Source organism: Pituophis catenifer, unplaced genomic scaffold (assembly GCF_029215685.1).
Source record: "Pituophis catenifer annectens isolate HBS135680 unplaced genomic scaffold, rPitCat1.0.hap2 SCAF_12, whole genome shotgun sequence".
Classification (NCBI taxonomy): Eukaryota; Metazoa; Chordata; class Lepidosauria; order Squamata; family Colubridae; genus Pituophis; species Pituophis catenifer.
The window spans coordinates 462,206-477,500 of record NW_027256892.1 but is presented as its reverse complement, the minus strand read 5'-3'; the positions used below and the strand labels follow the sequence as shown (position 1 = coordinate 477,500).

The 15,295-nt window shown below is 42.6% G+C and overlaps 1 protein-coding gene across 1 annotated transcript in view; it reads left to right on the top strand.

Moving 5' to 3' along the window:
* Window positions 1-15,295, top strand: part of SORBS3 (sorbin and SH3 domain containing 3) — an 89,825-nt gene that overhangs the window by 51,755 nt on the left and 22,775 nt on the right. The window contains exons 11-14 of the mRNA XM_070952237.1: window positions 206-292; window positions 7,960-8,003; window positions 12,717-12,838; window positions 15,119-15,204. Of these exons, the coding sequence (XP_070808338.1) occupies window positions 206-292; window positions 7,960-8,003; window positions 12,717-12,838; window positions 15,119-15,204 (339 nt within the window). The remainder of the gene's footprint in view (window positions 1-205; window positions 293-7,959; window positions 8,004-12,716; window positions 12,839-15,118; window positions 15,205-15,295) is intronic.

The following is a 15,295-nucleotide window of genomic DNA, read 5'->3' as shown; positions in this document are numbered from 1 at the left end:
GGTAGCAGGGAGTACAGACTGACTCCACCCGTGTTGGCAGGACCAGAGCTTGGCCCTCTGGCACCGCGGTGGGCACCACTTCAGCCTGGGCACGCTTCCCTCTTGACTCAACCAGGCAGCCGTGGGCTACTCGTCTTTCTTTCCGTGGTCTCCGCAACCCAGCCGCTACACTCCTAAAGCTACGTGTTTCTTTCTCCTCTGCCAGGAGTTACTGGAGAAGGAACTGCGGCAGCTCAGCGAAGAGTTGGACAAGGATATTAGAAACCTGGAGCAACAGCAACTTATCTGTAAGGTAAAGCTTCCCCTCTCCCCCCCACCCCCCAATTTGCTTCCTCCCCCAGTGGCATAGCACAGACAACGCATTCCTAAAATGGCTTGGACTCAAAACCAATAGCCTCCAGCGTGGCCTTCAAGAGCCCTTCCAAATATTGTTGAAATCTAATTTTTTTTAAAAAAAAAAAAAAAGGAGAGGGAAGGAGCATTATTAAATGCAAGGAGGGGGGGGGGAAATGCTATTTTTCCAATGTATCTTATGAAATTGAAATTTGAAAAACTCAGTTGTTGTTTTTGTAGGCCTTAGTAATGCCAACACAGCGTTATGATGGAGTTGTGAGAGGCCACCACATACCCACTCCACAGTCTGTTTTCTGTTGCTCCCCTCTGGGAGGAGGTTTTGAAGTATTTCTAGCAGGACTAGTAGATTTTGTAATAGCTTGGTTCCTTATGCCACCTGTCTTGTAAACTCTCAGGATTCTTATTTTCAGAATGGAATGGAATGAAATGGAGGGGAGAGGAGAGGAGAGGATTGAATAGAATAGAATAGAATAGAATAGAATAGAATAGAATAGAATAGAATAGAATAGAATAGAATAGAATAGAATAGAATAGAATAGAATAGAATAGAATAGAATAGAATCAGAGTTGGAAGGGACCTTGGAGGTCTTCTAGTCCAACCCCCTGCTTAGGCAGGAAACCCTACACCACTTCAGACAAATGGTTATCCAACATCTTAAAAACTTCCAGTGTTGGAGCATTCGCAACTTCTGGAGGCAAGTTTTTCCACTGATTAATTGTTCTGACTGTCAGGAAATTTCTTCTTAGGTCTAGGTTGCTTCTCTCCTTGATTAGAAGTTTCCATGTATATGTGTACATTCGAACTAGACTGTGATGTTTCCCTGTATCGTTTGTATGCATAACAGTTACCTTTTGAGAGTGCAATGCAACGAAATTTCATTTTAATGTGTTAGGCTTGGACTAACTTTATGGTCACTTTGAATGTACACTAATCGGCAGTAAAGGTAAAGGTTCCCCACGCACATATGTGCTAGTCGTTCCTGACTCTAGGGGGCGGTGCTCATCTCCGTTTCAAAGCCGAAGAGCCAGCGCTGTCCGAAGACGTCTCCGTGGTCATGTGGCCGGCATGACTCAACGCCAAAGGCGCACGGAATGCTGTTACCTTCCCACCAAAGGTGGTCCCTATTTTTTCTACTTGCATTTTTTACGGGCTTTCGAACTGCTAGGTTGGCAGAAGCTGGGACAAGTCACGGGAGCTCACCAGGGGTGGGTTCTACTTACCTTTACTACCGGTTTGCAACGGGAAACTTCTGCGCATGCGCAGATTGCTGATGATGACATCTGGGGCGGTGGGCAGAGCCTCCCGCTAGTTTTACTACCAGTTCTTGTGAACTGGTACGAACCGGGGGCAATCCACTACTGGAGCTCACCCCGTTACACGCCACTCGGGATTCGAACCGCTGAACTGCCGACCTTTCGATTGACAAGCTCAGCATCTTAGCCACATACATTACAGTAAAATTTTGTTTCATACAGCTCTCTTAAGGGTCTCCATCTACAATATAGACTTCATAAACATGACAAACAAATAAATACAAAATTATGCATATACCCACATATTTTATCTATCTATCTATCTATCTATCTATCTATCTATCTATCTATCTATCTATCTATCTATCTATCTATCTATCATCTATCTATGCTGATTAGTGTGCATTTAAAGTGACAATAAAGTTTTTGTTCTATTTTAGAACCCATGCTTTCATCTCCCTTGTGACCTTGGCTCTCAGTGCTTTCTAAATTTATCTGTTTCATTTCAGATTATTATTGGCTTTAGAGGACTCGCGATACTCAGATATATAGGTAGTCCTCGACTTACAACCACAACGGAGCCCAAAATCTCTGTTGCTAAGTGAGACGGTGGTGGTTAAGGGAGTTTTGCCTCATTTTATGAACTATCTTGCCATCGTTGTTAAGCAAATGACTGCATTTGTCAAGTTAGTAACACAGTCGTTAAGTGAATCTAGCTTCCCCGTTGACTTTGCTTGTCAGAAGTTGGAAAAAGGGGAATCACATGGGCCCTGGGACACTGCAACCATCATAAATATGAACCAGGCATTCATATTTATATGAGCCAAGCATTCAAATTTTGATCACATGATCCTGGGAATGCTGCAATGGTCGTAAGTGTGAAAAATGGTCATAAGTTATTTTTTCCCAACGCTGTTGCAATAGCAATAGCCCTTAGACTTATATACCGCTTCACAGTGTTTTACAGCACTCTTTAAGCAGTCTACAGAGTCAGCATATTGTCCCCCCAACAATCTGTATCCTCATTTTACCCACCTCGGAAGGATGGAAGGCTGAGTCAACCTTGAGCCAGTCAGGATCAAACTGCTGGCAGTAGGCAGAGGGAAGGGAAGGGAAGGGAAGGGAGGAAAGAAGGAAGGAAGGATTAGAACTTAGATTTATATACCGCTTCACAGTGCTTTACAGCCCTCTCTAAGCTGTTTACAGAGTCAGCCTCTTGCCCCCAACAATCTGGGTCCTCATTTTACCCACCTCGGAAGGATGGAAGGCTGAGTCAACCTTGAGCCGGTCAGGATTGAAGCCCTGGCTGTGGGCAGAGTTAGCCTGCAATGCTGCATTCTAATCACTGGGAAGGAAGGAAGGAGGGAGGGAGGGAGGGAGGGAGGAAAGAAGGAAGGAAGGACAATAGCAATAGCACTTAGACTTATATACCGCTTCACAGTGCTTTTACAGCCCTCTCTAAGCGGTTTTACAGAGTCAGCCTCTTGCCCCCAACAATCTGGGTCCTCATTTTACCCACCTCGGAAGGACGGAAGGCTGAGTCAACCTTGAGCCTGGTGAGATTCGAACTGCCAAACTGTCGTAAGCCGAGGACTACCTGTAATCACGTTGAAAAACCACATAATCTATTTCGTTGGCTGTACTTTCATGCCTTTAACTGGAGTCTACCCAAAAACTCTCATTCTGGCATGCCTGTTCCTGAAACGATCAGCTTAACTCTGCATGTAAAAGGCTAAAGGAAAACAAACGAAAGTTTTTTTTAGGACACGCATAAACATAAATGGAGCCCTTAAGTAAAAGGTTGACAACAGTAGCTATTTATAGACTTCGGTTGGTCTAGTCTCCCCTTTGTGTCTCTCCTCCACCTGTATTTATATAATGCAGTCAGATATTGATGTTTATTCCATATTCCACAGCTGTAGCAGAGAAGGATCAGTCACAATCAGTTCGTAGAGATTGTAACATTCAAGGAGGGGGGGAAAAAACCAGAAAGCAGGTTATTCTGGTTTCTTGTATATTGTTTCTGTTAGTGGATTTTACACAGTGGCTTCTATATCAGCATTTTTTTTCAAAAACGTCAATTTCCAAATGAGTGAACTCCGTGATGGGATTCAGCCGGTTCGCACCCCTTCGGGAGAACCGGTTGTTAACTTTCTGAGCAGTTTGATGAACTGGTTGTTGGAAGAAATCATTAGGGCAGAGAACCGATTGTTAAATTATTTGAATCCCACCACTGAGTGAACTTCAACTCCCAGAGTTCCCCAGCCAGACAGCATGTTGTATGTTGTATGTTTTATTGGCTATCCACTGGTATTTTCAGGACAGATACTCCACAACTTTTGGAAGTAAGCCATTCGCACTAATTAATTTTTTCTCACTGTACGACCACAATATTTCCATTGCTAAGTTAAACAGTTGTTAAGTGAGTTTGGCCCCATTTTATGACTTTTCTTGCCCCAGGCGTTAAATGAATCACTGCAGTACTTAAGTTAATAACCTGGTTGTTAAGTGAGTCTCGCTTCCCCACTGACTTGGCTTATCCAAAGGTCGCAAAAGGAGATCACATGACCCTGGGATTCTGCAACTGTCATAAATATGAACCAATTGCCAAGCATCTGAATTTTGATCATGCAATGGTCATAAGTGTGAAAAAAAACCTTAAGTCACTTTTTCCGGTGCCGTTATAACTTCAAAAGGTCACTAATTGAATGGTTGTAGGTTGAGAACTTCCTATAGTCTTTTCTAGCACCATAATTGACACTGAACGAATAAATAAAATAAAATAAGATGCGATAGTGTTTGCGGGGAAGTAATTCTGAGTGATGGTGTTTGCACAGCCCGGTATAATAAAATGTGGTCGGCTGATTTGTGAATCATCTGTTGTATTTTATAAGATCGGATCAACATCAATTAATCAAGATCTCAGCAGGTGGAACAATCACCCCCCCCCAAAAAAATTTGTATGCTTCCCACAACCCTTTTCAAACAAACACTTACAACTGGCTGAACTCCCAGCCTTAGGACAGAGTGGGGTTGGACTCCTGATGGAATGTTTGCTCTGTAAATATATTTTTATATATTTTATTTATTTACATCCCGCCTTTATTATTTTTATCAATAACTCAAGGCAGCGAACACACACAATCCTCCTTCCCCCTTCCTATTTTCCCTGTAGCAACAACCCTGTGAGGTGTTTGGGCTGAGAGAGAGAGGGACTGGACCAGAGATGGGGTTTCAGCAGGTTCTGACCAGTTCTGGAGAACCGGTAGCGGAAATTTTGAGTAGTTCGGAGAACCGGTAGTAAAAATTCTGATCGGCCTCGCCCCCATCTATTCTCTGCCTCCCGAGTCCCAGCTGATTGGGTGGAAATGGAGATTTTGCAGTATCCTTCCCCTGGAGTGGGGAGGGAATGGAGATTTTACAGTATCCTTCCCCTGCCACGCCCACCAAGCCACACCCACCAAGCCATGCCACGCCCACCAAGCCACACCCACAGAACCGGTAGTAAAAAAATTTGAAACCCACCACTGGACTGGACTAAAGACACCCAGCTGTTTTTTATGACTAAGACAGGACTTGAATTCAGGGTTCAAACTCTGGCTTTCTAGTGGTGCTTTAACCACTAGGCCAAACTGGCTCAAATTTTATTTTATTTTTTTAAATTTGATTTATATGCCGCCCTTCTCCGGAGACTCAGGGCGGCTTACAATGCGTTAAGCAATAGCCTTCATCCTTTTTGTATATTTATACAAAGTCAGCTTATTGCCCCTACAAACTGGGTCCTCATTTAACCTACCTTAGAAAGGATGGAAGGCTGAGTCAACCTTGAGCCTGGTAAGATTCGAACCTGCAGTAATTGCAGGCAGCTGTGTTAATAACAGGGTGCTTTAGACCACTGTACTACCAAGGCTCTTGGTAGTACAGTACATTTCCCAGATGTTTGTTTTAATATTGCTTTGCACTCTATTGTTTTCAATTGTTTCCCGCTGTACTGTATACCTCCCAGACTTATAACAGGATTGGGCAGCCTGTACGTTTAATAAGTGAGTAAATAATAAATAAAACCTCTGTATATTTATACAGGAAACACAAGTATAGTATAGTAATGTAAGGTTAATTAATCAGAGGCTGACACACTGTGTGAATTTGCCTTCAGTGGGGCTTATCTTTGTTACCACACCTCTTTAGTGTTGCAACCCCATTATTCTGTAATGCCTGAAATTAAAATATTATTTATTCATTATTAAATTTTTATGCTATCCTTCTCACCATCTCAGGCTGCTTTTATAAATGATGTCAAATGAAGTAGAATTAAAAATCCCCCCCAAATTAAAGCAGATAGGAAACAGTTGTTATTTATGGCTATTAATAAATAAAAATTATATCAATCGAATCGGCATATAAATCGAACCAATAAATAAATAAATAATTTTTTAAATTTATTAATTAAATTTATATGCTGCCCATCTCACTATCAAGGAAGTCTGGGCATTTTATATTATCATAAAAACATAAAACATAATAAACAAACAAACAAATAAATAACAAGTCTTACCATCGTCATGAGAGACGGCTAGGTAACTTTGAGCCAATCCTTCTCTCTTGGCTCAACCTACCTCACAGGGTTGTTTTGTGGGGAAAAGAGGAGGAGGAAGGAGTATTGTGCATGTTGTGTATCTTTGTTGCCTTGCGTTATTTGCAAAAATAATTAAAAAGGCGGGATAGAAATAAATAAAATGTAAGCAATGAAACGTTAGAAATATTAAAAACATCAAGCATCAAAATGAGAAACCTGAACCGTCAACAATAGATGAAATTGAATTCAGTAACAGGACCATACAGTTGGAAGGGACCTTGGAGGTCATCTAGTCCAACCCCTGCTCAAACAGGAGATCCTATAGTACAGTGTTTCTCAACCTTGGAAGCTTGAAGATGGGTGGACTTCAACTCCCAGAATCCCCCAGCCAGCGCTGCTGGCTGGGGGATTCTGGGAATTGAAGTCCACCCATCTTCAAGCTACCAAGGTTGAGAAACACTGCTATTGTACCATTTCAGAAAAATGCTGGTCCGCTCTCTTCTTAAAAACCTCCATTGATGGAACATCCCTCAACTTCTGGATTTAAGTCAGCGTCCTCCCGCTGTTTAATTGTTCTCGCCGTCAGGAAATCGTTGCGCACTTTCCGCCATGCTCTTAAGACCCTCCTATTCCAGCAAGCCGGCCTGGCCTAATTTTCTCCCCTTTCTTTTAAATTTTTTAAATTGAAATTTTTTTCTTTTTTTTTATTATTTATTTATTTTTATTGAAAAAGTTTTACAAATACAAATTTTTCCCCATTTCCCTCCCCCTTTCCCTCCCTAACCCTCCCTAACCCTCCCCTCCTCCCATGACTTCCCCAAGATGAAATCCAAATCCAAATCATTTTATATCATATCATACTTTACCGCCCTTCTATTCTACCCACTGTGTACTATACATTTCTACATGACATTGAACTATTCTACCCCCTATATACTATACATTTCTACACAACATTCAACTGAAAGCTATCTGGTACTTCCTAGTTTGGTATTTATTCTGCACATAATCTATCCATTTCTTCCACTCCCATGCATAAGTCTCTTGAGTCCGGTCTTTTAAGTATGCTGATATCTTCGCCATTTCTGCAAAACTGGCCACCTTCAAAGTCCATTCTTCAATAGTAGGCAAAACATCCCTTTTCCAATATTGACCAAAAATTGAAATTTTAATTTGTTTTAAATTATTGGGATTTTTAATTGTCTCGGGCTAAATTATTTAATTTGGTTTTAATTACGTTTCTAACTTTTGTATTTATGTATTTTATTTTGCGCCTGTTCACCGCCCTGAGTCCTTCGGGAGTAGGGCGGTATATAAATTTAATAAAACATAAACATAAACATCAAATTCCTTCGTAGATTTTTAGAAATTTCTCCAATTTGATTCTTTTGAAAGAAGGGGGATGTTTGTTTGTCCACTGGGCATTTGATGGGATTAGTCAAAAAACAGAATTTTAGCGGTGCCTCTCCCAATTGCCCAGCTGGGTATCCATCCATCCTGCCTGTTCTCCTTTAGACCAGTTGGCCTTTAGGACCCTGCTGTGTCCTGCTTGCCTGCCTTCTTCCCCCCCCCTCCCCACCACCACTCCTCTGGTTTTCCCAGCACCCTGCCTGGGACTTGCTTCCCTCCCTCCCTTCCTCCCTCCCTCCCTCCCTCCCTCTCTGCTGGCTAACTATTTTGTTGCTGGCTGCTGGTTTCCGCCTGCAACACGAATTCAGACTCTTCCCCACACCGCTCTCTGTGTCAGCTCTCTTTTTTTCCCTTTCTCTACGCAGAATTCCCCGGCTGGTTCCTCTTCCCTGGCCTTCCCTGCCCGCTGGTGAGTATGTGGAATTGGGTAGGGTGTTGGAGGGTATGCGGGGAGGGGGAGAGCCTGGCACAACTGTTAGGTGCTGGCACGCAGAGTGCCCAGCTTGCCACTTGCTGCTTCCTTCTAGCTGCCAGCCGGCCACACCTTGGCTGGCAAGGGTAGCGTCATCCCGAAAGCATCTCGGGGTGGATCTGCTGCCTGCCCGCCTGCCTGGCTGGCTGGAGAAAAATTTGCAAAAGGGAGGTGGGATGGAAAGCAAGGCAAGGCAAAGGGGTGCAGCATGCTGAAGGGAGGAGGAGGAGAGTAGCTTCCCATCACTAAATAGTCTCCAGATGCGTTGGATTGCATTTCCGATCTGCAGCACGTTGGAGAAAGTTTGTTGTAACTGGAGGGTTGAAAGAGGAAAAGTTTTGAGAGTTAGAAGGTTTTTGTTTTTCCTTCATTCAGGAGCGCTGCTCCTTTTTCCCTTGCAGGGAGTGGTGTGTTTGTGGGTGTATGTGTTAAGAGAAGAGATGAGCTGAACTTTCTGCCTGCTGAACTGTAGCATCCCGCCCAGACTCCTGGCAAAAAGAGCTTCCATGTCTGGAAGCAATGTATCTGGGAAGGTTTGGGTTGGCAGAGAGAGGAAGCGAACCGCAGGGCATAGGACTAATTGCATTAGCTGAGCAGAGCAGTGAAGATCTGGCGCTGAAAAAAAAAACTATTCCAGCGTTTCTTAACTTTAGCGACTTTACGGAGCGTGGACTTCACACCCTTCTGAAGTTCACACACCCTTCTTAAAGTCGCCAAAATTGAGAAACTCAGTAAAGTATTTCGTGGGACGGTGAACTCTGTGGACTTTTCGGTCTGAAGTAGCAAGGCCCTCCTTATCAGGACTCATCCTGTTTTGTACATCCTGTCTCATACACGCAGACAAAAAAAACAAAAGAAGCAAGCAAGATATGTTTAGAGTCATCGAAAGAGAAAACAGTCTGGCTATCGGGACTATAGCGACAGAGGGGAAGAGAAAATGTGTCGGGGAACATGAGTTAGATTCTAATTTTTGATGGCCTTCTTGGAGAGCTGGCTGAATGTTGTCTTCTGGAAAAGCTGGCTGGGGAATTCTGGGAGGTGAAGTCCTCCAGGCTTAAAGTTGCCAAAGTTGGAGACTCCTGGTCCAGACCATATCTCGGAGCAAAGCTGGCTGGGGAATTCTGGGAGTTGAAGTCCTCCAGGCTTAAAGTTGCCAAAGTTGGAGACTCCTGGTCCAGACCATATCTCGGAGCAAAGCTGGCTGGGGAATTCTGGGAGTTGAAGTTCTCCAGGCTTAAAGTTAATTTGATTTATATGCCGCCCTTCTCCGGAGACTCAGGGTGGCTTACAATGCGTGAAGCAATAGCCTTCATACTTTTGTATATTTATACAAAGTCAGCTTATTACCCCCACAAACTGGGTCCTCAATTTACCTACCTTAGAAAGGATGGAAGGCTGAGTCAACCTTGAGCCTGGCAAGATTCGATCTTACTTTAATTGCAGACAGCTGGTGTTAAATTACAGTGCTCTGTCTGTTGAGCTATCCAGGCTCCTCCTTTCCAATTGATTTTGCTCGTCAGAAAGTCACAAAAGGGGGGGGTCACATTATAACCGTCACAAATGAGTCAGTTGTCAAGCATCTGAATTTTGATCACATGACTGTGGGGGATGCTGCAACGGTTGTAAGTGTGAAAAACGGTCATAAGTCACTTTTTTGCAGGGGCCGATCAATGGTTCACTTCAAATGGTCTCTAAATGAATGGTTGTAACTCAAGGACTATATCTGTGTAAAGATATCACTATATCAATTTGTACCATATCCCGAAATTAGTATTTTTGCCACTGCAATTCCTTCATCTTGAATATTTTCAAGATTCATTATAGAGTTATTAACTGTCATATGATGACTTTAGGATGGAATGCCTGATTCGTTCCCTCCTTTTTGTCTGTCTGATAATCCTGTAAAATAATTCAAGTTGAGAGACAGTGGCTGTTCACAGAATACTCTAGGTTCAAATGTGGTTTGGTAACTACAGTTAGTCCTCGACTTACAACAGTTCGTTTAGTGACCAAAGTCACGACGGCATTGAAAAAAGTGACATGGTCATTTTTCACACTTATGACTGCTGCAACATCCCCTTAATCACACAATCAAAATTCAGATGCTTTGCAACTGGTTCATATTTATGACGGTTACATAAATAGCAGGGGTCTTAAGACTTGTGGGCTTCAACTCCCAGAATTCCTCAGCCAGCACCGTGGCAACTTTAAGACTTGTGGACTTCAATTCCCAGAATTCCTCAGCCGTCACCTTGGCAACTTTAAGACTTGTGGATTTCAACCCCCAGAATTCCTCAGCCGTCACCTTGGCAACTTTAAGACTTGTGGACTTCAACTCCCAGAATTCCTCAGCCGTCACCTTGGCAACTTTAAGACTTGTGGACTTCAACTCCCAGAATTCCTCAGCCGTCACCTTGGCAACTTTAAGACTTGTGGACTTCTATTCCCAGAATTCCTCAGCCGGTACCTTGGCAACTTTAAGACTTGTGGACCTCAACTCCCAGAATGGGATTTGAGGTCCATAAATCTTAAAGTTGCCAAGGTTGGAGAAGCTTCTGTGCATGCGCAGATCGACGACAATGACATCTGAGACGAAGGGCGGGGCCTCCCACCGGTTCTTGCGAACCGGTCTGAACCGGGGGCAACCCATCACTGCTGCCCAGAGTCATGTCATCCCCTTTTGCGATCTTCTGACAAACAATGGGGAAGCCAGATTCACTTAACAACCATGTTACTAACTTAACAACTGCAGGGGTTCACTTCAATTGTGGTCGTAAATCGAGGACTACCTCTATAGCGTTGGCCCAGTTGGGACAGCTAATTGGGGAATGTTTGTGTTTGCAAACCTAGGCAATTGGCCTCCTTCACTAAGCCACTTGAACTCAAAAGATTACTTTAAGTGCTTCATAGTTGAGCAAGAATGTGGATTTTAGATTCTGGGCCCTCCCTGCCCCCCTCCAACATCCATTCCACGAAAACTTAATAACATCTTACGATTATGAAAGGTGAAATGATGATACGTTCCTTGTCGAAACTGTATAGTCTCTGGGTGTGTGTACTGTATGTGTGTGTGTGTGTGTGTGTGTGTGTGTAGGCTGGATTACACATTGTTTTAGTAATGGCTTGTTGACTAATTTAGTGGCCAGGTTTACATAGCAACGCTAAGATGTACATCACAACATACAACCCACAGTGTGGCATTCATACAACTTGTTGAGCCAAAACGTAACCATCAGATTGTGGTACTTTTTAGATGCACGAGGCCAGGGACCGTTTTATAGTGGTTCAGAAATAAAATTAGTAAGCACTGAAGCTCAGCTGTTTGCCCTCCTGCCTGGTTGCATTCTTATTTGTCTTTTGCACAAAACAGGCAAGTCGGCTTCCAAAAATTGACATTTTTTTTTTAAAAAATGTTTATTACATTCCAAAGATTAAAATACACAGTACAAAAAGAAACATAATACGCAAAAAACAAGACACACACACAGAAATATAAACAAACAAAGGCAAACGTATCTAATTTTCAATACTAGTAACTGACAAAATTGACAATTTTGATGCATGCCTTATCACGGGATATAAAACTCAGTGAAAGTTTTCATTTCTAGGTACGATGCCTGCTTTGAAATACATTCAAGGCTCAAACCTTTGAGACACTTACAAAGTGAGCAGTAACAAGAGATACTATTGGTATACACCAGAGGTCTTCAAACTTGGCAGCTTTATGATTTGTGGACTTCAACTCCCAAGAATTCTCCAGCCAACATTGATGGCTGGGCAGTTCTGGGAGTTGAAGTCCACAAGTCTTAAAAGTTGCCAAGCTTGGACATTCCTGCATTAAAACAATTTAAAAGGACTGAAGTTGTACATCAGCAAAATATTTGCTGTATGCCAGGTTCTTCTTGTTGCCTCCACACTTCCTGTTCAACTTGACCTTGACTTGCTAAGACATCTCCAAGGGCCCCTGGCTTGGATGAGGACTTCAGAGAGGCCTGCTAGTTATTTGTGGAAAGAAGAGCTGGAGATAAACCTCTGAGCTTTGATTCCACAAGGACGAGGGAAGGAGGTTTGGGTGGATCAAGGCTAGTCTTAGAAATAGAGGAGATTGGAAGTTGAGGAAGGTAGAGTCTTTCATTATTGGAAAGGATCACCGAGAGGTGCTGCTTGTTCGTGGATTATTGACTGTATTCCCATCTTCAAGATGCAAAGGCCTCTTTTCTACGTGGCATGCTTCTCCTTTTATTGAAGGGGCATGATAAGATTAGCAATAGTAATTGCACTTTTCAGCCCTTTCTAAGTGGTTTACAGTGTCAGTATATTTGCCTCCAACAATCTGGCTCCTCATTTTACTGACCTCAGAAGGATGGAAGGCTGAGTCAACCTGGAGTCCCATCAGGATCGAACTTCTGGCTCTGGGCAGAGTTAGCCTGCAATACTGCATTCTAACCACTGCGCCATCATGGCTCTCTTGTATGGAGTTGGTCCTAGTCAGATTGTAGATATGAAATGCGCAGAGATATGATGGAGTCCAAGATACTATCTGTAAGTCAAGTGTCAGTGAGTTAGTCATTAAACAGATCTGATTTTACTGCCTACATTGGCTGGATTGAGCTTGCTTTCACTGTGTCCCCAACTTCTCTTACTTGGCAGCCCATTGCCCAGTTCTGGTGTCCATCCTGTAGCCCCGGGCCACATACCAGCCAGCCCAAGAATGGAGAAAGGAAGCCCAGGTGTTACCAGAAGTACCTGGAGCAACTCTCTACCCAGGAACGGTATGACTCAGGGTTTATATGGAACAATGTGGGCATGTAATTCAACTCAACAATTCAAGGGGATAAATATACCCGTGTTTCTCTGAAAATAAGACCAGGTCTTATATTAATTTTTGCTCCAAAAGACACATTAGGGCTTATTTTCCAGTTAGGGTTTATTTTCAGGGAAATACGGCACTAAATGCATCCGTCTGGCTGACGATCTTAACTGGGGCTTATTTTTGGGGTAAGGTTTATATTACGAGCATTCTGAAAAATCATGCTAGGGCTTATTTTGGGGTTGGGTCTTATTTTCGGAAAAACAGCATATTTTTTGGAAAGTGAGCATGCTTTGCCGCCTTCTGTAATCAAGTGCCAATTTGGAAGAAAAGAGGCCCTAGAAAAGGCAGGAGGTAAAATACCCTGTTTCCTCGAAAATAAGACATCCCCCGATAATAAGCCCAATCTGGCTTGTGAGCGCATGTGCTAAAATAAGCCTCCTGCCCGAAAATAAGCCCTCCCTGAAAATATTTAAGTGCAGAGCTGGAAATCAGGTAAGACAGCAAGAGGAGCCCCATCTTGCTCCACGCACCCCAAAATAATAAGACCTACCTGAAAATAAGGCCAAGCGCTTATTTCGGGGTTCAAAAAACATAAGACAGGGTCTTATTTTCGGGGAAACACGGTAGATCTTCTCAGATCTCATATAGGATTGGTGGTTCATGTTTCTCAGCTTCTGAACAGAAAAGAGACTCGGTGACAGTTAAATCCCATCCTTGTAAGTGGACAATGAAAAATACTTTAGAATCTTTCTTGCTAGGTTTCTTACTGTATGTTTTTTTTTAAAAAAAACACTTCTGAGAACGTTTATCGTATATATATATTCTTTCTTCATCTCCCTTCTAAAATAATGCGCTATATATATTTTTCTATGAGTTGCAATCTCTTTAGAGATACAGACATGGAACGTTATTTCCTGAAGGATATGTCAAACTAAGAATAACCCCCCCCCACTTTTCTTTTTTCCTTTTGGGCTGAAGATTGTCCTTTCCTCCACCCCCTCCTCATTACAGTTTGATTCACATATTAATGCTAATATGATGCAAATTGCAGCCAAGTCAGCGAATACATGGGCTGAAGCATCTAACTCTGGAAATTTGCCATAATTCAGTGGGTGGTCAGCTATTTTGTTGAGCTGCGGACCATTCTTGTTAAGAAAGATGAAAACAGTCTCCTAAAATGTTTTCCTTTGTTCCTTATTCAATATAGATGAAGTGTAGTGACACAAAAGCATTTTGACCAGATGGATAATTTTTTTTTTTGATGCTAGGGAACCAAGTGGGATTTTGGAGAGCAATCATATATATGTACTCCCTTTCTGTTGCTGTTTGGGGAGCTGTAGCCAGTCCCAAGTCACTCATCTCTCAGAAGAAGACAAATAGTAAAATTGCTCCCAATTACCATATTTTTTGGAGTATTAGACGCACCTTAGTTTTTAGGGAGGAAAATAAGAAAAAAGCTGATTGGCAGGTGGATCAGCCTCCCGGAATACCCCCAATCAGCTGTTCCTAGAATTTTAGTAACAGATTCCTTGGTTGTGAGCTGTGTGCCTTGCTTTTTTTTTTTTTTTGCTTTTTTTTCTGCCTCTGAAACTTCTGAAACTCTGTTTCAGAAAAAAAGCCTCTAAAGCTCTGTTTGGAGGCTTTTTTTCTGAAGCTCTGTTTGGAGGCTTTTTTTCTGAAGCTCTGTTTGGAGGCTTTTTTTTCTGAAGCTTCGTTTCTGATGCTTTTTTCAGCCTCTGAAACCTCCGTTTGAGAAGCTGGGCCAGGCTACATTCGGAGTATAAGACACATCCAGATTTTCACCCTCTTTTTTGGGGAGAAAAAGGTGCGTCTTATACTCCGAAAAATACAGTAATCCTTTTAGGTCCTGAATGCCAACATGCTCTGTTCCATTTCATTTTACTTCCAGTTTCCCCCCCCCCCCTTTTCTAGGCTAATGAACTGAACCATCCACCAATCTTAATTTTGCTCACCTGGGTAGCTGTGTTGTCTATGTGTATATATGTTCAAATTAAAGGAATGTGTAAAATAAGAGAAATGGGGTAAGGAACAGTTTGCTCCAAGGGAAGTATTGTAGATGGTTGGAGATGAATATCTCTACTCAGCATATATGTGGATTTGCTGTTTCTTGCAAAGTGTATTATTGAAATTCGGTTTATATGATCGGTTGAAAGTTAGCTCTCCTTTTTTTTCCTTTCGGTTCAAAAGATTCACTCTTTCCCTTCTTTTCTTCATCCAGATCCTCTGAGACTTCCTGGGCAAAGTCCCTTCCTTGATTCTTCAGAAATCCTTCTAGATAGTCCTCCCAAGAGAGATGAGAAGAAGGTGAGGTGCAATTTTCTACCAAAAAGGAGGCAGATTGGATTTATGTGGGCTGTCAGTCTTTCTCAACTTGGCTTCTCCTAGCTCAGGCGTC